The sequence below is a fragment of the Ammospiza nelsoni genome, chromosome 13 (genome assembly GCF_027579445.1).
Source record: "Ammospiza nelsoni isolate bAmmNel1 chromosome 13, bAmmNel1.pri, whole genome shotgun sequence".
Taxonomy (NCBI): Eukaryota; Metazoa; Chordata; class Aves; order Passeriformes; family Passerellidae; genus Ammospiza; species Ammospiza nelsoni.
In genome coordinates, this window is record NC_080645.1 from 14,004,113 (window position 1) to 14,027,435 (window position 23,323).

A 23,323-nucleotide genomic window follows, 5' to 3' on the forward strand; every position below is an offset into this window, starting at 1 on the left:
AGCTACTTGGCTCAGGAGCAGAAATGCTAGAGGGTTACTCATGCACTCACAGACCTTCTAACCTTCCTTCAGCTTTTTTTAACCCTTGCAAACCTGGGGCAAGGCAGGCTGCAAGTAAGAGCTGATGTGTCATTTCAGATATGCTTCCACTCCAGTGTACAAACCCTGGAGCTGGGCAATGGAAGAGCTCTGGTGCCAGCACCACTGACGTGGAAGGGGGAGCTGAGCTCTCACTCCATGGCCTCCAAAGTGCTCTTATTTCTGCTGGTTAAACAGATGCCAGCTTCTGAGGGGATTATGTGTCATGGAGCCTGTTGGCTGTGACAACTAATTATCTCTCACAACAGTTTGGCCTTGAGATTTTCAGCTCAAAGGGCGTAGCAGCAGTGCTGCCGTCCTGCACCATGTGTAGCAATTTGTCCCCACTTGGGTTTCCCTGTCACAAAGAGGTGGCACCCCCAAAGTACCCCATCCTCCCCCTGCTCAGGCTCACACCAGCTGGGCCTTCCAAGCAGCACAGGCAGGGAGCACCAGCACTCCAGTGAAACCTCAGAGATGCTTCCAGCAGGAACCCAGGAGAACAAGCAGCACTAAAATCAGCTCAGCATCCAAGCAGCAGCCTGGCTGATCCTCCCATTCCCACAGCTGGGTGTTAGTGTGGCAGCCATGCCATGGCACACTCCTCCAGCTGAGCTTCACAGGCTGCACACACCAACAGGGTCCAGCTCAGCTGTGGCCAAAGTGCAGGGGGAAAAATATCTGCCATAGCCTGAGTCTCTTCCTAGGGTAGAGCAGCCAAAGATTTAAAGAGGTTTGGAATGCAGCCTCAAGAGGAAAAGAAAATTCCCCCTCTTACACCTCAGCTTTTTTAATATCACCTTGAAGTTCCTGAGGAGAGGCTGAGTCTCTGAATACCAGCACTGCAGAGCTGCCTCAGTCTGCAGGCCCTGTGAAGAGATGCAGCTGTCTCTTAAATAACAGCAGTTGACACCAGTTGTGAATAGATGAGTGATCGTGGCTTCAGCCATTACAGCCCAGGATCTGATTTCAAATGAAGCCCCATTCATCCATCCAGTGCCCATCACAGGGTTATTAAAGGAGCATCTGTCACAAAACCACAATGCCTTTAAATGCTTGAAAAGGGCACAACAAAAATAAGCCTGCTTAGCTTATATACTTTCCTCTGGGTGACGTGGTTCTTGGAATTGTTTAGGAAAAATAAATTATAAATATGATGGGTCGGGAAAATACATTATATGAGCAGGGTGAGGTTTGTGTTTGACCTTAGTGTAGAGTTTGGCTGTTTGTTGTTCCAGGCCTGTGGGGTAGGCATGAGAGACAGTGACAGGAGTTTGTTGGGTAGCAGAGAGCACAGCCCCAGCTCTCAGGTGTCCTGCTCCAGAGCCCTGGCTCAGTGCACTCCCTCCAGGGCACAAATGGAAAGCCATTCCTGGTTTGGATGCAGCAGGGATATCATCTCCAGCAGCAGGTCAGGGCCAAGTTCAGGCCAAATGGGATGTGCTATGGCAAGGCAAATGAGAGGGATTGGTGTTTGGTTACTCATCAGGACTAAATCCATGTTCTGTGTTTTAAAAAAATTGCATTTAGCTAAACTGAAAGTCAAGCATAGACATCATGGCTGTCTTGAGTGAATGGTTCCAGCTCATACCATCTCACACTCACCAGCAAACTCTTACCTGAGACAACAAAGTCTTTTCCTTCTCTGCAACTGTGCAGCTCCTCTTAGTACTTTTTATTCTCTGCCTGTTGCACTGGGCAAAGCTGCCATCTTCTGGCACCTGAATAGGTGCCCTCCTGTCCTGCCAGAGCAGGTCACCTCCTGCCCCACTGCCTCTCTGGGTGACATCCAGGCACAGGGATCAAAGGAAAAGATCACTGTTCATGCATAGACATGCTCTATTATATTCACAATATATTGAAAGCATCTCAGAGCATTAGATTGATGCTCCTGGGGCCAGAGGTGGACATTTATGCCCTGTAATGCACATCAAACCCCTTTTAAGAGAAACTGGAGTGTCTGTGTGCAGGCTTAATGGTGGTGAGAAAGACTGTACTGTGTGATGCTGGTCTGTGTTTGTAATTCATATTAAATGGTAATCCAAATTCTTCTTTTCTTTATAAATTGTTTTTAAAATTGTCTTGAATGTGGATGGAAAACTGGATTGTGGTCATATGTGCAAAGATGTTGGGTTCCTCTACACAAACCTTTTATGCCAAAAGACAGGACTTCCTACCCCAAGTTTCAGCCTAGGGAGGCATTGCCCATGTTCATAGATTTTAAGCCTAAAGCAGAATAAAGTTACATATTTTAAACTGTCCAAGCATTTTAGAAAGCTAAATCTCCTCTCTGTTCCCCCAAATCCCCAGTTTGTACTCCCAGATTATCACCATTTAAGTGGAGTCCTGGATTCTTTCCCAGAGCTGCATCTCATGCAGCCCCAGCCCTGTGCTGGGTTCTGAACTGAAGCAGTGACTCACCTGAGCAGATTCATCTCCCTTCATCTGAGCTGACTGAAAGCCAGGCCTGGCATGGCCCTGCTCCCTCCCAGCACAGAGAGGCATGGCCAAAGGGGACTGGACCTGTGTGTTCTGGGAGCAAGACCTGCATGCTGCAGCCTCTTATCTGAATAACCCTGGCAGAAAAAGGTTTTGTGTACAGAACCCAGCACAATGGACTGATTGGGACCCTTGTTCCTCAGGGAATAAAAATAGCAACTTAATATTAAAACTGTGTATTTTCACAGATTGCAGGCAGGACCCACAACACACCATGCTTAATTTCCTGCCTTCAGTTCCCTATCAGATTTTATGCTTAGCTTACTGAGGTTTGTTTTTCCCCAGAATAGGATATTTTTTTGCTTTAGCTACAATACATTGAGCCATGAAAAATGAGATTGAAAAAGATTAATAGGAAGCTGAAGGATCCATCTGAGATTGACCAAGATTAATGTGTGTCTTATTCTTAGCTGTTTTCTTTTTCTTTTCCCTTCTTCTCTTAGCTACCTAGACAGCTTAGATCGAATTGGAGCTGCAGACTACCAGCCTACGGAGCAGGATATCCTCCGAACCAGGGTCAAAACAACTGGCATCGTAGAAACCCATTTCACATTCAAAAACCTCCACTTCAGGTTAGTCCAAAATTGTACAGTAAATTTTCAGAACAACTATTTATCACATGGTTTCCCTATAGTTCCTAAAGAAGAAGTTGTTAAATTGTTGGTTAAGGCATGGACAGCTCCCACAATGCAGAAGACACAGCATTTTGGAGGGTCAACAATATGAAAAGTTTGGCAATCCTGTCTTGAAAGTCACTGCCTGTATGATAGAAGCTCATGGCAGCTTCTTCTAACCCAAACAACACCTCTTTGTTGGAATATATAATACAAGACTGACCCCCAAATCTGATCTAACCTCATAAATGTAAGAATATTTGGCCAGATCTTTTCTCTTAAGTGGGTCAGTCACATGTAGTTAACACAATACATTGACCCTCATGATGCCGTCCAGTAGAGAGAAGAGGGCACAACAACAGAAAGCCACACACAAACAGTACTTAGAGCATATAAAAGTCAACAGTGTGTGGTCTCCACCTCTACTGCCCCTTTTGGACACAGCATGCTGCTAAGGCTCTCCCACAGGTCCCCAGACAGTGTGGACAGATACAGACAGATCCCTGTCTGTAACTGCTCCTCCTGGCTCTCCTTGGCTGCAGGCTCTGGAGGAGAAGACCGAGCTAGCAGTGACAGACCCACTGCTCTGTGTTTGGAGCCCCCCAGGACCCAGGTGGTCAGAGAATGCCCACAAGGCTCAAGTTCCCTGGCAGTAGGCAGGAGTGGGTGGTGATGGTGCTCCCCTGTGCTGCAGGCTCTTCGATGTCGGGGGCCAGCGGTCAGAGCGCAAGAAGTGGATCCACTGCTTTGAGGACGTCACAGCGATCATCTTCTGCGTGGCGCTCAGTGGCTACGACCAGGTGCTCCATGAAGACGAAACCACGGTGAGTCTGAGTGGGTCCTGGAGGCCCCAGCAGCTCTGTGTGGGACACTGCACAGCCATCAGCTCCTCAGAGATCACCGAATGCTCCCTGGGGTGCTGCACTAATGTGCTTTTGTCCCCTTGGCTCTGAAATCCTGGGGAGAGCTCTCCTTCGCATTCCTTGGTACTGAGTCTGCATACCCAGGTAATGCTTCCTTACACTGGTAAAGGCAAAGGGTTTGCTTCTCCTGTCTAGCCAGCCTGTGTTCTCAAAATGCATTACAGGCACCCATAACCAGCAAGAGAATAGAGCTGGGTGTATCCCTGTTTATACAGGGAAGCAGTCAGGCCGTGGTGCAGAGGTGCAGGACAGCAGTGCACGCCTGGGGCTCAGCCCAGCAATGTAACCTATTTCCACAGGCTACAGAAATTCATTTTCCTTAGTGAGAATGGAACTGTTTAAGTCCTCAGGTAATTTGCTCTAGGAGAGATTTTATGACTTCCCACTGTGACATTAGGCTCAAAATACCATCTGGAAATAAAGCTGGTAAGAACCTGTGTGCTCCCAGGTATTAGAGTGCAATTAATACAAGTGAATTGAATATACAAAAAAGGATGCAGTAAGACTCATTGCTGTATTCTGACCATTCATTCAGTATGAGGGGATGCATGATGTTTTTGGGACTAATGACAACTGCTGTGGGCACCCAGTCACATTTCTCTAATGAAAAGGAATTGGAGGCCATACTCAGACTCAGTAATGATTTCATAGGTGCCCAATCTGCAGCAGCAGCATGGAGTGCTTGCTCCTGCCAGCTCTGTCTTTCTGAGGCTTTTTATTCTCCTGCTGGAAAAGATGTCAGGCTTGCAGAAAGCTGTGGATGAGGATGGAATCAAGGGAAATATTGCTGTTAAGGGACATTTGTCTTGTCCCAAAAAGACTAGGGGGACTGTGGTTTGTAGCTTCTGAGCCAGGTTTATGAGCTCTAGCAAACCCTTTGATGAAATCATCCGGTTGTTTGAATCATATTGATGCCAGAATTCTGGATGATATTAACATTACCATTCACAGAACTGGTAACAGCATGAAGCTGTGTCAAGAAGTTTAGATTGGAAATTAGGAAAAGGTTCCTCACCCAGAGTGTGGTCAGGCACTGGAACAGGCTCACCAGTGAAGTGGTCACAGCACCAAGCCTGAGGAGTTCAAGAAGCATTTTGAGAATGCTCTCAGGCACATGGTGTGGCTCTTGGGGTTGTTCTGTGCAGAACCAGGAGTTGGATTGGATGGTCCTTGTGATTCTGTGATCATGACTGTGTCTCCCTCCAGACCGACTAAGACACTCTACATCCTGTCATGTCCACTTATTTATAATCCCCAGTTGTCTCCTCCCTCTGACCCTGGCCCTGATATGTTGAAGGATGCTCAGCCCTCTAGGATTTACTGGGAAGGAACCAAAATCTCCTGACATGATTTGAAAAATCCAGCCATTAGCTCAACACTATAGAGCTCTGCAGCTGGGCAGCAAAATCAGCCAGGAGACACAGAAGAACACAGAGGGAGAGGGAAGGTCCAGGAGCAGGGAGCAAAGCTGTGATCTGAGTAGAGAACAAGGTGCTTGGGGTAAGGATAGCTTGGATTGTGATACCCAAATTATGAAGCCAAAGGCAGCTTTTAATACAGGTCACCTTTGGGTGCCCTGCCCATCTACACACGTCAGAGGCTGTGATTCAAAGCCATGGAGCAAAAATGGAATGGCCTGAATGCCAATGCCATTTTTTAAATGTCAGCCTTTACTCTGCTCCTCTGAACTGGAGGTTAGAGCATCTCTCCTGGGGAGAGCCCTGCCAGTGATTGTCCCTCACCCAGCCCCACGCCAGAGCCAGCTCAGCCTGCCCCCTGAAGTGCCACGCTGCAGAAACGGGGAATTATGCATCTCCAAGTTTCCCTTTGCAGCAAGAGAGCAGCCTGGTGCAGCTCTGGCACAGCACTGACATTTGCTTGCTATTTCAGTCCCTGTTCACAACACATTTTGGGGGACGCTGAGCAACAGGAGGGCAGAGGCAGCTGCTGCTCATTAACACATTCGGCGTAAGCGGCGAAAGCATTCGACATCGCCAGGACGCCCCTGCCTAACCCAGATAAACAGCCCTGAGCAAGGCCAGTGCACAGGAAACAACACTGGGGTTGGATCTTGCCTGCCCTATTGTATCCCCATCACAAATGGGAGGTGGAAAACGTGGCACCCACAGACCCTGGCCCCTCCCAGGTGATTTGAAGGAGAAGCAAACACTTCCCCCAAGCGTTTGCCCCCTCCTTGGCAATGTGGTGCCTCCCCAGAAGCCCAGCAGTGGAGCAGCATCTCCTCCTCAGTCAGCTGATTTGCTGCCTGCATCCGTCACATCTGCCGGCTTGCATGACGTCAATCAGCTTCTATTGCTTCTCACTTGGAAAACACAAAGAGGAGGCAGCTGAGAAAGTGAGCTGGATGCTGCTCCTCCAGCTTCATTTTTTAGAGACACTTACTACACTGGCAGCTGTGTTGAGCCACTGAAGGTTTGGGGGCTGTACAGATGTCTCCATGAGTATGAAAGGACTTGGAGAGAGCTTTCATTGCTGGCATGGAGCCATGAGAGGGAAAGAACCTGACTGCCTATCAGGGTCCAAAAAACCCCTTCCAAATCTGGGTGCAGAGAATGACTTTTCCTCCTGCACTCAGCACCCTGTTGTCAACGAGCACAAGGTTTCACAGGGGCTTTTTGCACTTCTGTAAGTCAAACCACACTTCAGGTGGAGAAAACTGCATTTCAGATGCAGTCAGCATCACGTGGACCAGGAACAGGCTGACCTTGGTAAGCTCCAGGTGGGACAAGTATAGGGTCAGCTTGTGTCACTGAAAAAAGCTCACAAACAGGTTTATTGTGAATCCTTTCCAAAGAGCTGGTTAAACAAGGCTGGGTGAAGCACTCTCTGACCTGTCCCTGCCCTTAAAATTGAAACACAGCTCTGTGCTTGTAAAGTTGTTTTGTGGGTTATTGTGCTCTTTGTTTTAAAAGACTGAGCACCCATCCTCCAGCAGCAGCTAAAACAAGATCGTTGTGTTTGAAGCCATCCCTGCTTCTTAAGGCCAGGCAGGCTTTTATAAGGGATGTATTTTCTCTCTAATTCTTTGTCACAAAAAGCCACACAGCAGGAGTCGAGGAAAGCAAGTACTCCCCTATGTCCAGATCAGAAAGACATAAAGAAAACAAAGAAAACTTTCTGCATCTGTGATTTTCAGGCCCTTACACCCGTAAAGATCACACTTTCCACAGAAACTCCCAGTACTGCTGAATCCAACTTCTCCCGTTGCTTCCAACACCTTATGCTGCTGTTGGCAAATCCAAACTGTGTCCCTGAGTGCCCAGCTCCCAGTGGAGAGGAACAAGGCATGAGAGAGATTCAAGCAATGCCTTCAGCAGCCCCATTGCTGCCAGCCACAGCCCAAGCCAGAGCTCACATGGCAGTGTGGTACCCTCTGCCCAGGCCATCCAACACACAAGGCACTGCCCTCAAGGAATTACACCTGCCTGTGCCTTTACCAAGTCCTTCACAAGGACCTGCCAGGCTCTCTGTCATATTTGAATTCAGGGGGAACATCCTGCTTTAACTGGCAGAACACCTCCCTGGATTATGTCTTTGCATAACAAGGCTGTTTCATCTCATTTGTGACTGATCTTTTTGTTTCATAAGCTGAAGTTACAGAAGGAAAAGCCTCAGCTCTGTAATCTGGGAAGAGAGAGGGACAGTCATATCACTCAGTAAAACTAGAGAAGATGATTCACAAAGGTAGATTTCCATTGTTCTTTCTAAATAGAATTCCTATTGGAATTTTTTCAAAACAGCAATGGAATGGGACCTGCCATGGGAACTGAGACTACTCTCTGGTTTTTTACCTTGCAAATTCAAAGGAGTCATGGGAAGAGAGGGAGATGTTGATGCTGCACATTGCTGCCTCTGAAGCTAAGATATTTAGGTCAACCATATCTAGGCAAGACATGCAAGCATTGTTTGTGTCCCTGTTGCTGAGGATGGGATGGGTGGGAGGCTCTGTGCTGGTAACCCTTGGTGCATTAGTGTTGGCCTCTTGGTTTGTATCACACTGCATGACCTGGTTACTGTGCTCTCTCTGCTGTCACTGGACAAGGAAAATGGAATTGCAGTGCTCAGAAATTGCCTTAGGAGTGACAAAGCAAGCCAAAGTGGCTTGGACATCTTAGGAAATATAAGCAGGAGGGGGAATATGGAGTTGCTGTGCTTAGGATAACCATCAGTGTCCTTACAGTTCATGTGACAGCCAGCACTTAATCACAAAGGAAAACAGAAAATATTGAATCAACTGGGTGTTGCAGAAAACACCAGGTCTCCTCCCATGCTCTGGTAAAAAAAAAATGGTTTTTGTAAGAGTGTTTCTGCCTGGACAGAGTCTTGACTGCAGCATCCTTTCTCCCTCATGCTGAGTGAAAAGCTGTTTGCTCTTCACATCAGTGATGGCTGTGCCATGACATCTGATCTCAGCTATGAGCAATTCTGTCTCTTGTCCTGTGCAGGAGAAGTTAACTGGACTTTGAATATGCATGGGTGAGTGGTTACTGCTGTGTAACATGGCTGTTGGAGCTACTTTTCTTGTTGGGGTATGAAATATTTGCCAGTGTAAGGATTTGAAATACTAATTTTGAAATGGGAAGTGATATTAAGAAATGTCTGAAGAGCTCTTCCCTTAATAAGAGACCCAATATAAAGTGAGAAAAAGCAGCATGATGGGTCCAAAAGCAGGTGAAATAATTTGTGTCACTGCATCTAAAAGTATGAGGAGTGTAATCTTTAGTGCCTCCTAGCAGAATAGGCACATCTGGTCCATCACAGCAGAAAGGGGCCCCAGCCAAGTTCTAAGGGACTAAACTGATCTTCCACTGTGGATTTACTGGGAGGAGGGGGATTATATGGGGGATTTAACTTCTTATTCCTCCTTTAGCTGCAGTCTGTCCTTTTACATATGGTACCCAGACACTGCTTCCTCATCCTTGCCTCTGCACCTGGGTCTGCCTGAGCTGTTGCAGGGCTCCTACAAACATTTATTGAACTAGTAACAGTTGGGGAGGGAAAGAAAAGGGAGATAGTGAGGATTCCTGATGCTAGCCAGCACCAGGGCAGCTTGTGTCCATGCATGGGCTCCCAGAAGCCCTTCTGAGATGCAACAACATTTCCCTTATGGCATCCAGGTATGGCAACAGAAGCATCCGTGCCTGCTCACCAGAATATTGCTCACCTTTGCCACACACAGAAAGCAATTTATGGCTATTGAATAATGTCATCTTCTGGCTTTGGAATAATGTATCTTCTCTTTAGTATGGGGAAGGAAAAGGTGGATTTTAAGACCAAAACATTTCCCACGTAAATAACGATGAGTGGCAGAGTAGTTCATTATGTTTACTTGTCTGATTGACAAAGCTAGAGAGAAAATCAACATGTAGAGATCAGAAAGCCAGGTCAGACAGCCTTAGGAAGCTTTGGACCTTGTTTCTGGAATCTGAAAGGAATAGAGGTCATTCAGTGTAACCCTCATGTTCTGTGGGATGTATTGGTTTGTGCTGTGTGTATATGATTCTGTGATTCTACATTCTGGTTACCACTGAACACTAATAGTCACTGTTTGTTGGGAAAACAGACTCGTCTCCTAATGTGCACTAATGCAAATTTATCAAACTGGATCAGAGAAGTAGGAGGACTTCTTTAGGATCCTTACCCAGCTGTACAATTATAGAAAAGTTGGCTTCACCTAACCATGAAGCCAGCTCAGAAGTCCCCAGCTTCTGTTTCTTAGACAAACTCATTGTCACCCATGGTGCTCCCCATGCCATGGAGAGCAGTTTCACCCTTCTGCTCTCCCCCAGGGCTGTGCAGTGTGGTGGCCATGGCACAAGGCTGCCCAGGTGTTTGATGGCTGCTGTGCATGAGCTGTGGGTTTGGCCCACGAGAAGCATTCCCATGTTTCTCCACACTTTAATTTAAATCAGCAAGAATTATAAAAATGTCATTTAAAAAGTTCTGTGAGGGACTCTGCTTTAAAAAATGGTTAATTGTATTCACTTTCTGTTCCCCTGACCACATTCCACTTCATTCTCTCCTCCCAAAGGCTTTGGGTATCCAAGGATCTCCTGCACAAAACCTTTGTACACCAGGTTTCCATGTGGTTACAATTTTGGCACCACAAGTAGTAAAGGGGAGCATTGCTTCAGGGACTCCCACAGCAGCCAGTACCAAAAGGGTTAGCAAAAACCAGCCCACAGGCACAGGGTGATCCAGATAAGCAATGTGTTGCAACTGAGACCCAATGAGCAAATGCATTTTTACGTTTGTGTGTGATCGCGTCGTCTCCGTGTGTCAATACAAACGGTGGGGAAATGTGTGGTCATTCAAGACAAGGCACAGCAAATCCCATGTGTCCTGTTTCACTCTGGGCTGAATCAGATGTTTCTTTCATCCATGGAGCTTCTTCTATCTATATAAAACATTCAGTAGACGCTAAAGCATATCAATGAAAAGGAATGTGTTAATCAGTGAAGTGCTGGGCTCAGCTTTATGCCAGCACAGGTGTGAAATGGAGTGGGAGAGGGGTGAAGGCCCCCAGCTGACTCATGTACCACTCCACATTCCCAATCCAGGGCTGGGGGGAACAGGACATGCTGCACCCACCCCAAAAACCCTCCCGTGCAGCCCTGTTCTCTCCAGTGTCCCCGTGGTGATGGCTGTCACTGGTTTCTTACGCGCACTGGCGGGTTTGGGGAGCGCAGCCCCAAGGAGATCCCGCTGGAAAAGCCGAGGAGCCGGTCTGGTCTGTACCATGCTTTGCCTTTGATAACCCCTGACTCTTGGGTGTGCTTCATCCTCACCGCGCCTGCTCTCTGCGCTGCCCGGCTCCCGGCTGAGAGACGGCCACGCGACCGGCGTGCGCGCTCCGGCGTCGGCCTCGGCGCCAAACGTCGCCAGCCTCGGCACCACCACAGCTTTTCCTCGGCCGTCTGACCTTATCTAGCCAAACAAAGGCCAAAAAATGAGCATTTGAGAGACCAACCAAATTTGGCAGGTATGAAGCTTCTCTTGAACCGAGAAAAAAAAAAAAAAAAAGAAAAACCGAATTGGGAGTTGAAAGCAGCGGGGAACATGACACTTGGTTGACTTTGCCGTGAGCTCTTTCCACCACCATAAACCCATGTGGCGGACTTTGCAACTCTCTAACTGGTCTGGTTTTTCCATTCCTCTTATCTCTCTCCTTTTCTGTGTCCTTTTTTGCATGACCTATAACCAAAAAGCTGACTTCTCGTTGTGCGTACATTTGGATGTATGGCTCTTCTGCTAATCTTCTTCTAGAGGCATGAGCTAACATCAGTGGTAGCTGCCTGACTTCTAGTCTGGTTGTTCTTAGATGTTCTTTGTTATGTTTTTCCTTTTTATACTATTTTCTCTTCCTTTTTCACTTTTTTCTTCTCTGCAAGACACTTTCTGTTGAGCCGTCTTCCAAGAGAACTAAAACCAAAAAGTTTAAAAATTAAAAACGCAACAACAGAAAACACTAAACAAAATAACAAAACCAGTCAAAGGTCACGGCAAGGTCATTTCCAAAATTATGTCACCTTGATGTCTGCTTCCAACTCTAGATTAATTCAAGGATCTACCAGTCCTTGGTTAATGTAACTAGTTGTGTGCCGCACACATTCAAGAAAGTGGAAAAAACATTTTAGAAAAATTATTGAAAACATTTTAGAAAATCTGCATGAGCTACACCAACACATAAATCTGATCAAAGGGCAAAAATAATTCTCCATCCATGCATGGTGCATGATGATTTCTGTGAGCTGGGATCCTGTAAATTAATGTTATGCAAAATCAAAACAGCTCTGTATTGTTAAATGCCCTTAAGTTACTAATTGTATGTCAAATGTAACAGGGATTGCATCTGTGTATGTATATGTTCAGCTGTATGTATACATAAATTTATTATGTATATTGTAGATTTTCTTTTTTGTTGCTTTCCTCCTTAATTTAGTTGTTTTAGATTTCCCTACATGTTGAACATCCCTGAGTCGCTGGCTTTGGCCTGATGTGAACTTTCCTTTCTATTGCAGAACCGCATGCACGAGTCTCTGAAGCTTTTTGACAGCATCTGCAACAACAAGTGGTTCACAGATACATCTATCATCCTGTTTCTAAACAAGAAGGACATATTTGAGGAAAAAATTAAGAAATCTCCACTGAGTATCTGCTTTCCTGAGTACACAGGTAATGAGAAATGTGGCTCTACAGGAGTGCTTAGCAAAGGGCCCCAGAGCTCTCCCCAGCCAGGCTGATGCTGTAGTGTATCGCAGGCAACAAGGCTAAAGATGCAGAGCTTCAGCTCCCATTGGCTTCACTACAGGTTTTACTTCAGTAAGTGCCAAAGCATCAGCCCCATCATGGTCCACTTAAAGCAGGAGGATGACTTGACCACCACCAGGGTGGGCCACCACCACTGATCTACGCCTCACCAGTGAGTTTGATGCCAAGGCAGCACCTGCAGGTCTGGGGCCACTGTGCACTCCCCAAACCCGCGTGCACTGGTTCCCTGTGTCACACAGGATCATAAACCTTCTTGCAGGTCTCTCAGAAAGGTGCAGTGAGTGTAACCCTTGTAAATGGGTGACAGGAGACCAACACACAGGGTTTGTTAGCCTGTCCTCAGCTGGAGTACAGCTTTGTTCTTTCATACCCAACCATGCTCCCTTATGGCCACAGAAAGAATCCCTCTGCAGTTCCTGGCCACTTTCTCCACTTCCAGGCACTGCAGAGCTGTAGGATCATCATGATCCTGGAAACATTCATGTCCAGGCTGGAAGGGGCTATCAGCAACCTGACCTGGTTGAAGATGTTCCTGCTCACTGCAGAGGGGTTACATTAGATGACCTTTAAAGACCCCTTCCAACCCAAACCATTCTATGATTCCATGATTAGCCTTCTAGTATGCAGACAGGAGGTCTCACAGCTTGGCTGCTTCAGCTCAAGCAATACATTTTCATCACAGCAGTTGAAGAGTCCCCAGTTTTGTCCTCAGGTTTGCCGACATCAAGCATCTGGACATGAAAACACTTCCAGTTAAAGGCAGGTAGAAAACAAGATGTTTCATATTTGATCTTCCCACACCTCTTAGCCCATAGTACAGGCAGAGGAGAGCCACAGTGAGCCATGCCCTGAGCTTGGCTGGGGAGAAGGAGGCCTTGGTGATCTGTGGAGCTGAGAGGAGGAGCTCTGGGATGGGCAGTGTGCGAGAACCCCCTGCCCCTGCTGCCTGCCTGGCATCTGACCCACTAATGATGGGAATCCATCACCCATGCAAAGGCTGCAGCTGCACCCTGCTGCTTCCCTCTGCATCTCCCAGCTTCCACAAACCCTCATTACCATTCTGAGATGGCACAAAAATAAACTTTCATCATCATGAATTATTTAAACTCACCGGAGACATCCAGATGAATCAAGCCGACAGAGAGAGAAGCCAATCTCTTTGTCAGGAAACACAGTTGTGAACCAGGAGCACCAGGAGTATCACGGTTCTGGGCAGGCCAACAAATTATTACCCAGAGCTTCTTATCTCTGAGCACTTGATTTTCCATCGTGAATAGACAAAAGTGATCCCTCGTTGCTGCTTTGGGCTGAATGGTTTGTGGCCGTGGAGCTGAACAACTCCAGCTGAATTCAGAACATCTGCAGGCTTCCTCTCCAGGGAAGATTTTGGTGTTTGTCACACCAGCACATTTCAGCCATCTAGTCATCTGCTTGGTCCAGACAGAACCTACATATTCCCAACATATTTGTCTGAAAAGATCTAATCATGGAAATTTTAGTCTTTACAGCTGAGCTCACAATAATGCCTACCCCAAATTTTCCTCATTGCAAATTAGATTGCTGCTTTTGATGGCTTGTAGAGCAGCTCATCATCATCTTCTTTATAGCAGTGCTTGTCTATACTGGATGGTTTCTGTCATGCCTCTTCCCTTCCCTTTTCTCAGTGAAGCAAACCTTCACCTCTCACTCCTTCCTGATCACATTTTGTAGATCTTTGCCTCTGGTTTTGTAGATCTTCACCGCTGTCTCCCAGAAACCTCAATCTGAAATAACATTCTCACAGAACTCCTGATGTCAGAGAGACAGAACAAGAAGGAATGTGATTTCATTTATTCCTTCCCAAGCTATCCCAGCCCAAGAGGGAAGTTCAGTGGGGAAGGCAGACATGGAGCAAAGCTCTTGGCTGATTAAACAGAGGAAAACAAAGCTTCTGTCTGGAGCACTTCAGCCACAGGTGAACCAAACCAATCTTTCCCAAGTCTCAGGGCACCCCAAAGGTGCTCTAAATCCCTTCAGGATGATTTTCTGGAAGCTCACAATAACAGAGACCCTCAATAGATCTCCTGTCTCTCTTGTGTCATCAGAAGTCTGACTGCTGAAAGTCCTTTTACTGATCCAACAGGGATCTGAGGTGAGGAGTTGTCTCACCCCCAGGTGTTCAGCAATGCTGTTATGAGTTAGCTGTGCTAACATTCAGCCCAGGCCTTAGACCCAAGCACACACTTCAGTCTGCTCACCCCTGCTTTGCTGGCCACAGCCCACAGGATGAAACCCTCGTGGCCTCATGAAAAAGCAACATTATTAGAATGTTGCCCTGGAGTTAAAAAGAATTATTTTATAAAAGCCTATAAACTGAACAGGCAGACTTTCAACATCACAAGTAGGTTCCACAAAATGCTTTTAATGAAATGAAATTTCTGATGTCCATTAGTTCTGCTGACAGGGAATTATTAGAAGACTGCATCCACAAATTTGCCTGCTGTTTTCTGGAGCACTATTTCCATCCCCTTAATTCACTCATGCTTTTAACTAATCCACAATACTTAGTAAAGCAGCAGCAGAATCCACAGCTTGATTTAAACCAAGCTAGCATTAGTGATTCCCTGCTCTCCTAGACAGAATCAAGCATCTAAATCCTCATGTGTTTGAACAACCAACTTCCTGTTCATAAAATAACCTGCTGCTTGTGCTCAGCATGTGGAACTGATTCTTTACACAACTCTCCATGCAGGAACCTGCTCCCAGAAAAAACTTTGCTTCTCTTACTTCACGCTTATTCTCAAGTCCCATGATCTTTATGAATTTGTGTCTTTCCCTAGCAGTGCATGTGTGTGCAAGTGGGATTTCTCTGAGCAGCTTCCACCACAGCACATCTCCAGCCCCACTAAACTTCTCTAGCAAATAACAGCATTTCCCATCAGTAAACCATCATGGAGAGAAAGGAACCCAAAAGCAGCAGTTTTACTGTTGTGGAGCCTTTTGGGGGTCAGGCAGTGCCTGGCAGCGCCAGCCAGAGCCTTCACCAGCCTTAAGGAGGTGCCCAAAAGGAGCTGTGTGCGTGAGCAGGGTCAGAGCTGGCGAGAGAAGAAAGGATCTACTCATTTGCATGACTTCTTCTAAGCTCTATTTACCATAAAATTTGAGGGTTAATGAGGTTCGGTACAGATATCTCTATATATCAAAACAAGAAACTCTTCACAGTGTGATTTTAGTCACGGCTGTAGCAGAGAGTACTGCAATCCTAATTCCTTTTTAAAAAGGGACATTGTGTTTCAGTCTTTTTGTTGGGATTTGGTTTTTTTTTTTTGAGAAAAGCCCATTTTGCCCTGTAACAGAGGCTGGATCTTTTAATGTCCTTTTCTCTTAATGACTTAGGGAAAGGAGGGCACAGCTACCAATACTGCCTTCAATTCATGTTAACTCTTCCATCAAAAACTGAAGCTTTAATTTAAAAAAAAATCTAAAAAAGGAAAAAAGCTAAGCCTTTTCCCTAGGTCAAGCACTTACTGAATTTCTTCTATTTTTTGTCACCACGATATGGAATTTCTTCTATCATAGCCTGTTTAACACTCAGCTCCCTCATCTATTTCATCTCTATAAACAGCAACTCAGAATAAAAATACAGCTGAGCTGACAGTCAGGGAGCATCTCCTGCCTGGCAGCAATCCTAGCTGGTAGCAGTGCCCATCCCTGAGATGGAGTGAGGGCACCTGGGCTGCAGCAGCTCCCCGCATCCCACGAGGGCTGTTTGCAGGCACCCTGCAGGCTCCAGGTGATGGGGTTGCTTTAATCTCCTGTTTCTCCTTTCCCTGGCTCTCTGTAGGCCCCAACGCTTTCACGGAGGCGGTGGCGTACATCCAGAGCCAGTACGAGAGCAAGAACAAGTCGGCCAACAAGGAGATCTACACTCACATCACCTGCGCCACCGACACCAACAACATCCAGTTCGTGTTCGACGCCGTCACGGACGTCATCATCGCCAACAACCTGCGGGGGTGTGGACTCTACTGAAGGCCCTCCTCCTCCTCCTCCTCTTCCTCCTCCTCCTCCTCCTCTCCTGGCACCGCCTGGAGCATCCTCCGCTCCCGCGGACAGGTCCTCCCTTTCCTTGGTTTTTCCTCCTCAGAAGATGACAAGGAAGAAATGCATAATTCCCTCCTCCTGTCCCAGAAAACTCTGCAGCAGCAAGTTCTGCTTTCCCCAGACCCATTTTATTTTATTTTGGTTCATTTTTTGGTTCATTCCCTTGCTGCCCCATTCTACTCCTCCGTTCCAATTCACAGTGTTGTGCAGGGAGCTAACGCATTTCCCACAAAGTGCATTTCAACTGCCAAAAGACAAAAATACTTCAGTTTTAAAGAGAGAAAAAAAATCAAAGCCTTAAAATACTGGTCAGGAACAGTGTAGTTTGGAACCAAAATTTCTATTTTGCCTTGAAAATTAAGTGATATTGTTCATTCTCCTGGTTATTTGCCTTTTTTAAAAAACGCTACTCCTTTGGGAAGTGCTAAATACAACCTGACCATTTTGAGGGTACCTTACAGCTCCAGTTCTGACCCCAGAGCTGGAGGGTTTGGTGTTAAATGCAGCTACCATAGCTTGGATTTGTACATTCTCCTTTTTTCCAGACAGCTATTTGAACAAGTAAAACAGCCATATCGAGTTCTGCTGGTGTCTGAGTAACAGGGACACAGTAACAAAGCCTACTAAGCCTTGTCTAAAAGCATTCATTACTGGTAGCAGTTTTACCTCAAGTTTTTCAAAATTAATGATAAAATTTATCTAGTGGTTGCTGTAACCTATTTCTGAGGCACTTCCGTGGGGGCCATGGAGGCACTGAGCTGGGATCTCTGGAATGTAGGCAGTGAAGATGCCCCAGGAATGGTGTCCTGATGGAGACTCAACACTCAGCGGCATCCTGACAAGGAATCCAGCCAGGGGACCTTTCCCACAGCACCTCCCAGCCTTAGTGATTCAGCAGAGGTGGTGCTCCTGCAAACACACAGCATCACTTTCCAAACTTCAGCCTTGAAATGCTGAGGAATAAAAAATATTTAGCCCTGTCTTCTTGTAGGGAGAGTCTGAACATCAAGTGCCTGAGATGGGAAAGGTGCTCTGAGAAACCTCCCCATGCTTGGGCAGCAGCAAAGTGTGCAAGAACCTCGTGGCCCTTCACTGCCCCTTGGGCATCTGAACCCCTTGAGAAGCACAACCAGGTGCTCTGAGCCTCCTTGGCTGAGCACAAGCCAGTGGCTTTCCTGTGTCACCTCCTGCCTGAGTGTCCCAGAGACAGCTCCAGGGTTGGTGTCTCCGGTCAGGGCATCTCTACCAGGATTGAGATGGATGGTTAACACTGGCAAAGGACAGCAAGAGATGGAGTAGGAAGGAAAAGTGCAAGGGAAGGAAGAAGGAAGGGGAAGAGTGAGAAGGATGAGGGTAGCACCCAGCACAGCAAAACTGGGGCCTCAGAGAGGACAAATGCAGGTGGGCTGAGGTATGTGTGGCCACCACCAAGAACTCTGGGTGCTGCTGAGTCAAAGGCAGAAGGGAGTGTGAGAAGTGGGGTGTCACCTCTAGGGACATGCAGGGACTCTTAGAAATCCACTCCAAAAGCTTGTTAGTTGCCTGGGTGAGACAACCACCTCTGAGGTCCCACTCAGGGCCCACCTCACCTGGAGGCAGGTGGGCAGTGTTGATCCATCCCTGCCTCTTCTCTGCCTCTCTTAGAAGTCCATTATCTTGAAAAACATGAATCTTTGCAGGCTGGCCAGAAGTTCAACTGTTCTCTCTTAGGAGCCTGAGCTAGGAGTGGCTTTCAGGTCTCAGGAGGTCTCCTCAGGGCTGTGGTTGAGAAGGACAATATCTCTTCTCACTGTGCTCATTTAGGAGAGAGGCTGTGAGAGCAGCCCCGAGCAGCACAGCCCGAAGGGAAGGGGCCAGGTGAGAATCAGTGTGCAGGAGGCAGTGACAGGAACACATATGGTGGCACAGCAGGGAGAGGACAGGGGGAGAGGCTTAGGGATGCTTTGAGAGACAAGCTGCAGAAGAGAGATGAGGCAGCTTTTGACAGCAGGAAGGATGGGAAGAGAAGGGCACCTGGAAGCCAGAGCAGAGTTCCCATCAGGGGCTGTGCTCTGCCAGGACAGTATTTGTGGGACATTTGTGACAAATCCCCAGCCAGGGATGTGAGCAAGCAGGGAAGGCCTGCAGAGGAAAATGAGGTATCTGTCACCCATCCAGCCAGCTACAGCCCAGCATGGCAGGTAACTGCCAGTAACCCCTAGAGAGCATTAAATGATGCATTTGCTATTGCGCAGCAAGGACCTGCTGCTGCTCTGCTGGGCACTAACAGCAATAACACAACTCCCTGCCTCCCCTGCTCCGGCACAAGCCAGCACCCACCTTTCTCTTCACCATCTCAGCCTTAAAATGCCTCCAATGACATCAGCTCCTGCAAAGAGCTGGCCAAAACCAGGAGCTCCTCCCTGCTCCTCTCATACCACAGCCCACCCACACATCTGTCTGAGCCCCAGCAGGAACATCCAGCATCCACGGGGGTGTTGTGTCAAATCAGGGCAGAAAAACCACACATTGGTTACATTTGGTACCTACACTGTGTAACCACTGGGCCCAGAGTGATGATGGCTGGTGCTGGCAGGGATGCAGGTCTTTTATTAAGCTCTATAAGAAGAGTTTGATCAGAAGCACTGGAGTTTTGGAGATGTTCTGTTCCCACCCCTTGCTGTGAATGATGTTTTAGCCAAGCAAATAAGTAACAGAAGCCGTTCCCAGGGAAGGCAGCACCACACCAAGACTTTGTGAGCTCCCAGCATAAAGCACACAGGAATATTTTGGTAAAGACAATTTAAATTAACCTCAGACTCTGCCAAATGCAGTCAAGTGGCCAGTGCTGGCTCAGTGCACTTCTACTGCTCCCCAGGCTGGATTCAGGTAACCCATTCCCAGCTTTGGGAGGTCCAAGCCCCTTCTGCTGCCTCAGCAGGTCCCTGCCACGTTGATGACCATCAACAGCTGGTGCCCCATGGGGAGAAAAAGCAGAGGAAATGTTGCCACAAAGAGCCTCTTCTTTCATTTTCTTTGGCACATTGTGTGTCTAAAGCTTCATCTCAGCTGCTGACATTCCCTCCCTCACACGAGTGTCATGAGGATTCACTGACAAATGCTGGAAGCAGCCTTTGGAAGATGAAATGCTTCCAGTGTTAAACACTACTATTTCTCCTGCTTGATGGCCGTGTATAGATCTTTGTCTGCAGAGCGCCTGCCAAATCATTACTCATTGCTGGCTTCTGCATCCTCTGAAGCCCTTCCTGACAGATGTGCCTTCTGCAGGCAATCTTCTGCCCCATGCTTTTTCTAAACACCAGCAATTCTTGCAGCAGTTGCCTAAAAAGTATCTTTAAATGCATTGCCTGCTTTCAAAAGCCTTTTCTTAACAGCTCCTTGTGCTTTGCAATTGCTGTGCTCTGAATCCAGACCCTTGCAGGTCCAGAGCTGTGTTTGTTTGCAGTCTCCATGTAGCAGGGACGGTGCAACCGGTACAGCTGCATCAGAAATCCTACCAGGGCATGGAGAATAGATTTTAAAAGCACAAAATGGAAACAGCTATGTATACACCCTGCTGCCCTTCAAAGCTAATGTGGAAATTTGCAAAAAAAAAAAAAAAAAAAAAAAAACAAAAAAAAAAAAAAAAAAAACAAAAAAAAAAAAACAAAAAAAAAAAAAAAAAAACAGCCTGTTTTCTGTTTTGGGATGCAGAAGGTTTTTAATGACTCAGGTCACTGTTCCAGCAGCAGAAGCATCCAAAGGGTGTCAGCATTGAAAGCAGCATTAGCAACTCGTGATGAGCTTCAGACAGCAGCAAAAAGAAAGAAGGAAGCTCCCTGTTGGCTTGCTCCATAGTCAATGAGAGGGTTGGTGTGGAGCCATGAGACCACAAAAATGCAAATAGCTTTTTTATTTAAACAACAATTTCAATGAAATAGAGAAAGCCACACAAGAAAAGTCTTGCAGCGCTGCCGGGCTGAGCTGCAGAGCTCCTTGGGAGGATGCAGTGGCTGGGCTGGCTGGGAGAAGGAGCAATAACCATGCCCAGGGAAAGCACACACTGAAATGCAGCACAGGCTGCCAAAGGCAGTTGTTAATGGTGCCCAGAGAAGCCGCACACGGTCTGGTTTGCGCGGGGCCGGAGCGGCGCTGCGGGAGCGCCCGGCGGGGCCATCTGGCACTGCTGAGCCCCGGCCCTCCCTGCACGGCCACAGCCCCACGGCCTGCCCACAAACACTCCGACTACAGCTCCCAGGAGTTCTGTACTGGAATTAGCTCCTTGCCTTCAACCACCTTCCCTGGATGGCCGGCCAGCCTGTCCCTCCATGGAGGGGACAGAGCCTGCCGTGCCTCCTCTATCGATGTGATTTTGTTTCATAGGACGCTGAAAGTGTTAATGAGGGCAGTCTTTAATGTACATTGAAACATATCTGGTGGGTTTAATCTATCATGGCATGAGCCCAGTGCTTGCCTGCAAGGGAACAGACCTTGTTCTCAGTCCAGGAGTGCAGTCTCCAAGAGGTCAGGATGTGACATAGAGGATGTCCTTTTGCCAGAAATGCCCATGTGCCCAGCCTCACTGTGCAGCTCAACAAGGCACACATCGCCCCTGGGGGATTTGCAGTCAGGGCTGGGAAGGGGACCAACCCTGCACTGTTAGTTTGTGTGACATGTCCCAAGCCTTTTGTGGTCACAAAGTCTCCTGGAGCCAGGGAGAGTTGCTGAGTTCCTGGAAGAAGGCTGACCATCTGTCAAGTCAATTAGAGAAGCTTAGTTCCAGTGTGCTTGGGTGTTTTCATGGTTTGTCTTCAGGCTTCCCACCAAAAACTCCACACCCATTTCCAAGGAGACTAAAGCACTCATTAGTGATCTGATACTGGGCATGTCAAGGTCAGTAGAAGTGGTGTTACTGAGCATCACCCTGGGCACCCAGAGCCATCACTCAGTGCATCCCCAGTGCACACACAAGAAAGCAGAGACGTGGTCCAAGTGGCACAAAATTGCAGACCACTGTCTCACCTCCACCTCCCTGCAGGAGAGAGCAGGCAAACAGACCCCAAGGCTCTGAGACTCCAGGGTACTGTGTCATTCCTGAGCTCCAGCACTGACACAGGGTAATTGATGCTGACAGATATGACCTATATAGTTATACTGAGAATATGTATTCTATGGGCTATGGGAAGGGACTTTGCACAGGACCACTGATGCCCCAACAAGCAGCCTGTGGGATCTTTATTTGTGTGCAAACACAAGCAAGGGCAGCTCTTAAACACCAATGCCTTAGTGAGAGGAGGACCAAAGCCTCCAGCTGGCACCCTGCAGGCAGAGGGAAAGGGAGTTGGATTCAGGAAACAGCCCCATCTCCCCAGGAGGACAGCACTGTTCATGGACACTGGGTGCAGTAGGCACAGGGAGGAGAGACCAGGAGAGGAGGTAGAGGGGCTGGGAGCTGCCTGGATGCTCACTGCCCCGGGCCCTCTTCCACCCAGTGTCCTGGAAATTAAGACCCAGTCCTGACTGTAGTGCAGGCAAGCAGCTCCAGAGCTAAAGCTGCTGCTCCAGGTGGGGAGAAGAGATCATGGCAGGTAAAACACCATTTTCAGCAGTGCCTGAGTCTCACCAGCTTTTCCAGTGCTGGACCAACCCGGTGGTGCTGGGCAAGCAGACAGGATTGTTTAAGCACCAGCCATGGCCCTGTTAATTAGCCCAGTCCCTAATTTGTGCTCCTCAGCCCTGTTCCCCCACCTCGTTTTTCCCACTTCAGCTCGACAAGGGAAGAGTGACCATCACCCTGCTGCCTCTGGGCTCCTGCTCCCCAGCACATTCCCAGAGGATCACCGGAGGCCGTCACCATTTTCCTTTTGCTGGTTCCCGCTGAATCATTTCTCCTGCATGTTTGATGGCCCAAACTGTATTAACTGTAATTTTGTATGAAGAGTGACTGTCCATTGGTTTAATAGAGCATTAGTTATTGTAATAATTTATTGGCTGTTGGTAATGTATTTATTAGTTACAAAATGTTAATAAAGTGCCAGCTCTTTTCTAGTGTGAGAGTGGTTTTATTGTGTCTCCCTTGAGCACATCCAGCTTCTCAAACTTGTGATTTCACCTTATGGCTGCTCCACAAACACACAGCACAACACACAGCACCAGCTGTCTGCCAGAGCCTCATCCACCTGGAAATAAGGACTCCAAAAGGATGTAACCAAAGGATACTTCATTTTATGTAAGTATTTGGCAGGATTTTTTTTCCTTTGCCCACCAGAGGCAGCAGCAGGGCAGAACATCCATGCTGCCCCACCTTTTCCTCCATCACATCAGTTACAAATCCTTCACAAGGCACAAGCTTTGCTTTTCTTTGTGTGAGCACAAAATCAGAAGATCCACTGCTGCTTCAATTCAGTAAATGGTGTGTTCTCCTCCCTGCAGTAGCACAAAACGTGGAGCATCCCTCCCTCCCTTTCAAACAATGCTTGAGCCAGTTTGTTCCTTTATGTTTAAACTAAAGATCTTCCATTATTTGGGGCATAATATAGAAGTAATGAACTTGAAGAAACCGAGAAAATTTTCTACAAACCTCAGCAAAGGAAAATGAACCATTGCTCCTATTGACTTCACCAAATTCCAGTGATGTGGCTTCAGCTGGACCCATCCTCAGGCAGGAATTTCCACATGGCCCATCCTGTGAATCAGACAGAACTACAGGTCAGCTTTGAGAAAAGTAAATGGCTGAGAGGGAAAGGATTTTGCTTTGTGTATTGATACTGGGGATTTTTAGAACTTTCTCCGGAACACCATCCTGCTCAGATTCTGCCTGGGTGTTCAGAACCCTGAAGTCATCAGGGTTATTTT

At 47.4% G+C, this 23,323-nt stretch overlaps 1 protein-coding gene across 2 annotated transcripts in view; it reads left to right on the top strand.

The window, feature by feature from the left end:
* GNAO1 (G protein subunit alpha o1) overlaps positions 1-23,323 on the top strand; it is a 141,231-nt gene that overhangs the window by 112,089 nt on the left and 5,819 nt on the right. The window contains exons 5-8 of one of the 2 annotated variants that reach the window (XM_059481175.1): positions 3,021-3,149; positions 3,886-4,015; positions 12,157-12,310; positions 16,230-22,519. In XM_059481175.1, coding sequence (XP_059337158.1) covers positions 3,021-3,149; positions 3,886-4,015; positions 12,157-12,310; positions 16,230-16,417 — 601 coding nt within the window. In that variant the 3' untranslated portion in view covers positions 16,418-22,519. Of the gene's footprint in view, positions 1-3,020; positions 3,150-3,885; positions 4,016-12,156; positions 12,311-16,229; positions 22,520-23,323 lie in introns of those variants that run through there. The other variant, XM_059481176.1, reaches the window with a different exon arrangement.